The sequence below is a fragment of the Poecilia formosa genome, unplaced genomic scaffold, assembly GCF_000485575.1.
Source record: "Poecilia formosa unplaced genomic scaffold, Poecilia_formosa-5.1.2 Scaffold236, whole genome shotgun sequence".
Taxonomy (NCBI): Eukaryota; Metazoa; Chordata; class Actinopteri; order Cyprinodontiformes; family Poeciliidae; genus Poecilia; species Poecilia formosa.
In genome coordinates, this window is record NW_006800175.1 from 964,311 (window position 1) to 971,470 (window position 7,160).

A 7,160-nucleotide genomic window follows, 5' to 3' on the forward strand; every position below is an offset into this window, starting at 1 on the left:
TATATATATCATATGTAAACATCTGGTAAACATCTGAGAAGTGAATTTGTCGCAATATGATTAATTTAACCAACTAATTTGTTGTCATATTATACAGATCAGAAATTCAAGATTGCAAATTATTTTTACTACTTGTACCAACAAGTCATGAATAATCCTTTCTAGACTAAATCAGTTAACAACTGAAGCCAAGCTTCTCATTTTCTAAGACTTTTGCATATTTTCCTACAGGACCTCCTCACGATCTGCAGGTTTTGGAGGTGCGCAGCGACTCCCTGGTGTTGCTGTGGAAACCTCCCGTGTACCAGGGCCGCGATCCGGTCAATGGTTTCTACGTTGACATCAAGGAAGGAGATGCACCGGAGGAAGCCTGGAGGGGCGTCAACACCAAGGCTGCAGAGAAAACATACCTCAAGGTCATTACATGGAGTCCGTTTGGAGCATTTTCTCCTGAAACAGGACTATACAAGCGGTTTTATCTGGGCACTGTCTCTGAACTTTGCAGGTTAAGGATCTTAAGGAAGGACAGACGTATGTGCTGAGAGTGCGTGCTCAGAATAAAGCCGGTGTGGGCAAAACCTCAGATGTTACAGAGCCAGTCGTAGCTCTGACCAAACCGGGTAGGTAAACGGCGATAAAGGGGCAGATGTCATGAGGGTATGCTGGCAATGTGAATGTCCTGAACTGGTCATCATCTGTTTGGCTTTCAGGCACTAAGGAGATAGTCGTGGAAGTCGATGACAATGGTGTCATCTCCCTGAACTTTGAATGCTCTAACTTGACGCCCGACTCCAAATTTATGTGGTCCAAGGATTATGAAGAATTCAGAGACTCCAGTCGCCTGACCATAGAGACCAAGGGAAACAAGTGAGATGACTCAAACTGTCTTATTACATTCAGACTAGAAAGGATATGGAACCCTCCTCATTTATTGGTACCTCTTGTGTCTGGTGACTCACAGGGTTGTTATTCGGCCATATGATTTGGATCATTGTGCATCTATTTTCAGCTTTCTGGCAGAGAAAACTATTTTATTTATATGAAGCATCCTAATATTTCAAAGAGTTCATAATACCATGCCGTCAAACAAGGTCACCAGGTATTTGGAATTAGAAACTGGCCCGCAGCATTATGAATCTTCCACCATGCTGACAGTGAACATTCGTTGCTCAACTGGAGTGTTTGTTGCTGTGAAGCTCAATCTTTATCTCATCTGAAATAAAACAAATATTCCAGTAGTGTTTTATAAGTTCCTTATGTTTACATTTGTGATGGTACCACAGAAAAACTGTTTAAACGGCATCACTTTGTTGGCATGTGGATTCAGTCCAGTGGTTGTCACGGAGACTTGGCGACCACTTTTGCTGCAGTTCTCTCCAACAGAAAGCTTTGGAGGGTTTTCCCCTCCCTTCCTGCTCACTGTGTGTGGTTGATGCCCCAGTGTGTGTCCCCGTTTCAACTTTGTTCAACTTTGTTGCTCTGACTTATGGATATGGTCAAGTTTATTCATGTTTCCTAACACATCTGCAATATTAGGATGATATTTCATCTTGTCCTTCCCAGGTTGAAGAGTGGCTGAGAGAAATTTCCATATTTTTTTTTTCCAAGGGAAAGTCCTTGTTACTAATTTGATAAGCTTCTCCTGTAATTTGGTTTGGTGTGACTAAGTGCAGATATCAGGTTTAACAGCAAATAAATGGTGCAGACCAAGCTTGTTAAACAGAGCAGGAAATAAAAGTTTACGGGAGTTGAGGACTCTCGCCGCCTGAGGATATGTGTTATTTAGGAATTTGGTGTTGTTAACTTTTTCATTGTCTTAGGGGACAGAATGTTGCATGTTGCTGTCATTGTAGATTCAACTTAAGATTGCATAAATCCCAACAGAAGCTTTGTGTTCACTTTGTGTTCAGATCCAAAACCGTTTTCAACAGTCCTGGGGAGGAGGACATTGGCGTTTACTCATGTCTTGTCACCCATACTGATGGCGCTTCATCCAGCTACACTCTCTCCGAAGAAGGTGGAAACTTTGTCTCTTAACAAAACAACAAAAGAACAGGTCAGGCCCCAGTTTCAATCACGATCTTTTGTTGTTCCGCAGAGCTAAAGAGGCTGCTGGAGGTCAGTCACGACCACAAATTCCCGAGTAAGCGCTTCAAAATTTCTCTGAGATGGGACTTTTTCTTTGTTTCCGTTCATTTCTTGTAAGATGACTCTGCGTTTTCTCTTCACACCAGTTATTCCACTGAAGTCAGATCTGGCAGTCGAGCTACAGGAGAAGGGCAGAGTGCGCTTCTGGCTGCAGGCGGCACAAATGTCAGCGAACGGCAAAGTGGATTACGTTTTCAACGACAACGTTCTGTCCCAGGGAGATGTCAGTGAGATGTGCAATTCTTTTTTCATGAAAAGTTAACATTTGTAATAGGGAAAAAAACACATTGCTTTTTTTTTTTTTTACAGAAATACAAAATGAACTTTGACAAGAACACCGGTGTGATTGAGATGTTCATGGAGTCCCTGACTCCTCAAGATGAAGGGACTTACACTTTCCAGCTGAATGACGGAAAAGCAACAAATCAGTCCAGCTTGGTGCTGATAGGTGATGGTATGTTAAGGAAAATGGAAAACATTTTTTACATTTGATTGCGCTACAAGCGGAAAGACTCCTTTCTTTGTTTGCGACAACCGCATGAAATGTTATAGGGAAATACAAACTCTTGGAAAAAAACAGTTGTGCAAAGTGCTGCCAATACACTTTGTCTGTAACTGGTGTAAAATACTTTTTTATGTAGCATCTTTCCTTCTACATTTACACAGATTAACGGCAATGTAAATGTGAAGCATGCTTTGGGAGCATTTCACCACTAGAGGGCAGAAAAAGATCTGTCAAATTAATGAATACTGAACACACAGAGCATCACACATAGATGAGCTTTGCGAAAGGGAGTTTAGCCTCTAGCCTCTAATTCAAAACTTATATTCCCATTTCTTATTTACCCCCAACATATTTACCAGATTATGTTATTGGAATAAAACTATTCATCTATATTTTGAGCTGAAGTCTCTGACCACTGTTTACTCTTTTCGCTTTAAGTGTTCAAGCAGCTGCAGAAAGAATCAGAGTTCCAGAGAAAGGAATGGTTCAGAAAGCAAGGTAATGTAAACATACGTAACAAGAATTACTACTTTTTTGTTTGCGTGATCTCCAGTTTCTTTGTCAAATAAGTCAGAAAATCAGCTTAGATTCAGAATAAATCAGAACCTTGTTGTTAACTGACAGTCAGTAAAAACATTTGCTTTTATGTCTCAGGTCCTCATTTTATTGAAGGCTTGAGTTGGGAGGTAACGCCAGATTGCTGCGTGATACTCAAGTGCAAGGCGAGTCTTAGATTTAGAGAAACACGTTCCCCTCCACGCAAACGTTTTTCAATACTTCAGGTCTAAAAATACCCCTCCGCTTGGCTACATCCCAGGTCGGCAACATAAAGAAGGAGACCTCGGCTCTGTGGCACAAAGACGGACATCAGATCAAAGCCGACGAGCATCTCGGCTTCACAGAGGGAGTTCTCAAACTGGAAATTGCCCAGGTGAGAAAAAAAAGGAAGACTCCTTAGTAACGTGTGATATAATGTCTTGCTGGGATATAACTGTTTTCAGACACTACACTACCTTAAGCAGAAGCTCTGTCTGCAGCTATAAAGATTTAGCCAACTGGGAGCATGCATTGACAGTACAGAGTTTTAAACTGTCAGCCCAAGATGGTCAGACCATCATCAAATATGGAATATGAAAAAAAGAGACATGATAGTTGATTTCAGCAGTTGCACAGTGTAAATTAAACACACTTCAGCCCAGAAAACACACTATGGCAGACAGCTGGTATTTGTGGAGGTTACGGTTCACTATCGTCTGCAAATACCTACAATGTGAATAGTTAAGACGTTTTCCGATGGTTACAAATTCAAGGGTCTTCATTCCATTAGACATGCATCTGCATAAATTTTACTTTCCTGTTTTGCCAGATTTCCAGAAAGGACGCTGGTGTGTATGAGGTTGTTCTAAAGGATGAGAGAGGAAAGGACACATCCACACTGAATCTGACAGATCAAGGTAACATTTCCAGAGTCAGTCTGTAAAAACAGCTTGCGGTGCACTTTGCATCACCATTTTTGCTCTTTTTCAGGTTTCAAAGAATTGATGAATGAAGTTTTCAGCTTTATTGGTGAGGAGAAACATGTTTTCTGCATCCTAATGATAATTTCTTAAAACGTAACTGTTAAAAAAAAAAAAAACGTTTTGTTGTCTCTGCGTTTAGCTAATTCCTCCACTCCACTGAAGATCACGAGCACAGACGAGGGGATTCGACTCTACACGTTTGTCAGCACCTACAACGACTTGCTCCAAGTCACATGGCACTACAAGTCAGTTTAAGGGAACATGCTGCTCTTCTTTTTATTGTTGACCAGCAGATACATATCATTAACGCACATGGAGGGAGCTATGTGTGCATGCTCTTGCTTGTTTTCATTTCTCAAAGCGGCCTGTGTTTGCACGCGTTTTGCCTTTCGTTTTCCTAACAGGGACTCGGCGATCTCCTTCTCCGACCGTATAAAGAGCGGTGTGGTTGGAGAACAGCTGTGGCTTCAGATCACAGAGCCCACAGAGAAAGACATGGGCAAATACGCTATAGAGTTTTACGATGGCAAGGGCGGTCTCAGGAGAACAGTGGAACTCTCTGGCCAAGGTGATTCTCAAGAACTTTGACTAGACCTGAACTGTGCTCAGTTTTGATTTGTGAATGTCTCTTAGCAGACGTGTACAGAGCAGATTAATGAAGTGTTGTTTTTTTCTTTTAGCATTTGATGATGCTTTTGCAGAATTTCAGAGACTCAAGTAAGTGGCCATTTTATTAGGTACACATTTTAACATCCGTAGAGTATGTAGCCATTCCCGTAAAGTTAGAGAGAAAAAAAATACCACCAGGAGCTTTTTTTTTCTTGCATCTTTAACAGACCATATCTGATCCAGCAGCTAAAAAACAAACAAAAAAACAACAACAAAAGAAACACATTGTCTTCAGCTCAGATGAATGTCTCCATCTTCTCTCATTTTCTTGTTAGAAAGCACTTATTAATTTGTTAACTGCCACATTAAAATATTTCTAACATATCACATGCAGTGTTTTTAGTAAATAGTGTGGTGAGCAAATATAAAGCTTTACACAAAACCACAGTGAGTTTGATTCAAATTATGGCTTTGATTCTTGTTTAATTTGTTGCTTTCTTCTTTGTGTCCTCAGAGCTGCAGCAACTGCAGAGAGAAGTAAGTATTAGCTCCTTATTAAAGTCACAGTTGAAGCCCTAAAATGAGCATCATAGCTCTTTGTTGTGAGATAATGGCACAAGCCACATTTACTTCATTCATTTTGAGACAATGAGATAAATGAGACACTTTAAGAGGTAAAAATCATGCGTCTTAAATTAAATTAAACTTTTCCTTATGCTAAGATCGTGCTCGAGTGGCAGGAGGCCTGCCTGACGTGGTGACCATACAGGAGGGCAAGGTAAAGAAACAGTGTTGACTTTACAGTGGCCTTGTCTCCGTCTCTTCTATGCAGGACTAAACGAGGCGCTTTTTTTTTTGTACATTTGTACATTTTTCTACCTCAGGCTCTCAATCTCACCTGCAACATTTCGGGCAACCCCGTGCCAGAGGTCACCTGGCTGAAGAACGACAGGGAGATCACCTCCGACGAGCACTGCATCCTGAAGTTCGAGTCGGGCAAGTTCGCCAGCTTCACCATCACCGGCGTGAACACGTCGGACTCCGGCAAGTACAGCATCCTGGTGAAGAACAAGTTCGGCACAGAGAGCGGCGACTTCACCGTAAGTGTGTTCATCCCGGAGTCGGGCAAGAAATAGTAAAAGTGGTCCAAGTCTTATCGTAAATACCTGTAAATGGAGTTCACTGGAAGGGAAAAAAGAAAAGAGCCGGAGGATGTGTTTGACGTTCGGTGTCTAAATGAAACTTGAAAGGTGCTGCATCTGAACTTGAAACTTAAAGCAGTTTCTCTGAAAAAAAGAAAAAAAAAAGTCAAGCTAAGAAATGATCGCCACGTTTCATCCAACACTAACTAATCTGAATAAATATGGTTGTTTCTTCCGAATCCAAATATTGCTGGTTAAATTTCTGTTTGTGTAAAGCTGTAGCATGCAGAAGAAAATATTAGCTTCAAAAGAATAAATAAAACTTCTTCACCTAACAAAAGAAAAAAAATAACTGCTAAACTGTTTGAATCCAATGCTTTGATCTCGAAAATGTTAGTTTACATGGAACGTCTATTAAAACATGAATGTTTTTTACATTTGCTACAGATTTTTGCAAGCTGCCCTATTCACCAAGTTGAAAACAATCAAACGACAAAAATAGAATGTTCTCTTTTCTTGAATATCTTCACAAATTATAAGACAACTGACACAGTTAACATTAGTGTCATCTAGTGATCATTTCCTAAAAACATAAAACAACAAAAGTTAAAGACACAGAGCTTCTCATCAGGAAATATTCGCCTTAAACATGAGCTCCGCAGTTCAGGCCCTCAGTTGAACATGAAGTTAATATTATTGGTGTGTTTTTGGTGCAAATAAAATCAGTAGCAAATGTGTTAAAACATGAGTGATTTCATTAGGTTGTATGTTTCTGCCACTTTAAATGTGACACCCTGACATCACTTTGTTCCACTGTCTCTAGTCAGTATTCTATGTCTGCACATTACTTTTGATGTTTTTCTCTGTTGTCATGACAAACCCATCACAGCCACTGTTATTACTGATGACAGTGGCTGTCGCTCCACTTCCTGTTGCCCTGTTTCCTGATTAAACTAATAAATACTGGCATGTATCCCCACTTCCTCCTCCCTCTCCTTTATGAGTCGCCTCACTTTGATTCCACCGTTCACCTTTCTCACGCCACGCTCTCCTTTCAGCTCACTCCTTTGTTCCTGTAGGCACAGTTTCTGTAGAGTGGGAGAAACTGAAGATCTATACCACCTGCATGGAGACATGTCGTCTCAACCCTGCAATAAAACTTAATTTGTCGTAAGAGAACCAGAGAAGACGAAACAAAACCAGGAGTTAAGCAAAGAAAAAAAAATAATATATATA

The 7,160-nt window shown here is 40.6% G+C and overlaps 1 protein-coding gene across 4 annotated transcripts in view; it reads left to right on the forward strand.

Moving 5' to 3' along the window:
* myom1b (myomesin 1b) overlaps positions 1-6,903 on the forward strand; it is a 24,966-nt gene extending 18,063 nt beyond the window's left edge. For all 4 annotated transcript variants that reach the window (XM_016680205.1, XM_016680203.1, XM_016680201.1 and 1 more), the window contains 18 exons: positions 232-416; positions 506-620; positions 711-867; positions 1,911-2,017; positions 2,099-2,143; positions 2,235-2,371; positions 2,458-2,602; positions 3,092-3,151; positions 3,308-3,375; positions 3,471-3,584; positions 4,020-4,107; positions 4,181-4,219; positions 4,313-4,418; positions 4,578-4,741; positions 4,854-4,890; positions 5,297-5,319; positions 5,505-5,560; positions 5,667-6,903. In XM_016680205.1, coding sequence (XP_016535691.1) covers positions 232-416; positions 506-620; positions 711-867; positions 1,911-2,017; positions 2,099-2,143; positions 2,235-2,371; positions 2,458-2,602; positions 3,092-3,151; positions 3,308-3,375; positions 3,471-3,584; positions 4,020-4,107; positions 4,181-4,219; positions 4,313-4,418; positions 4,578-4,741; positions 4,854-4,890; positions 5,297-5,319; positions 5,505-5,560; positions 5,667-5,918 — 1,898 coding nt within the window. In that variant the 3' untranslated portion in view covers positions 5,919-6,903. The remainder of the gene's footprint in view (positions 1-231; positions 417-505; positions 621-710; positions 868-1,910; positions 2,018-2,098; positions 2,144-2,234; positions 2,372-2,457; positions 2,603-3,091; positions 3,152-3,307; positions 3,376-3,470; positions 3,585-4,019; positions 4,108-4,180; positions 4,220-4,312; positions 4,419-4,577; positions 4,742-4,853; positions 4,891-5,296; positions 5,320-5,504; positions 5,561-5,666) is intronic.
* The last annotated feature ends 257 nt before the right edge of the window (positions 6,904-7,160 follow it).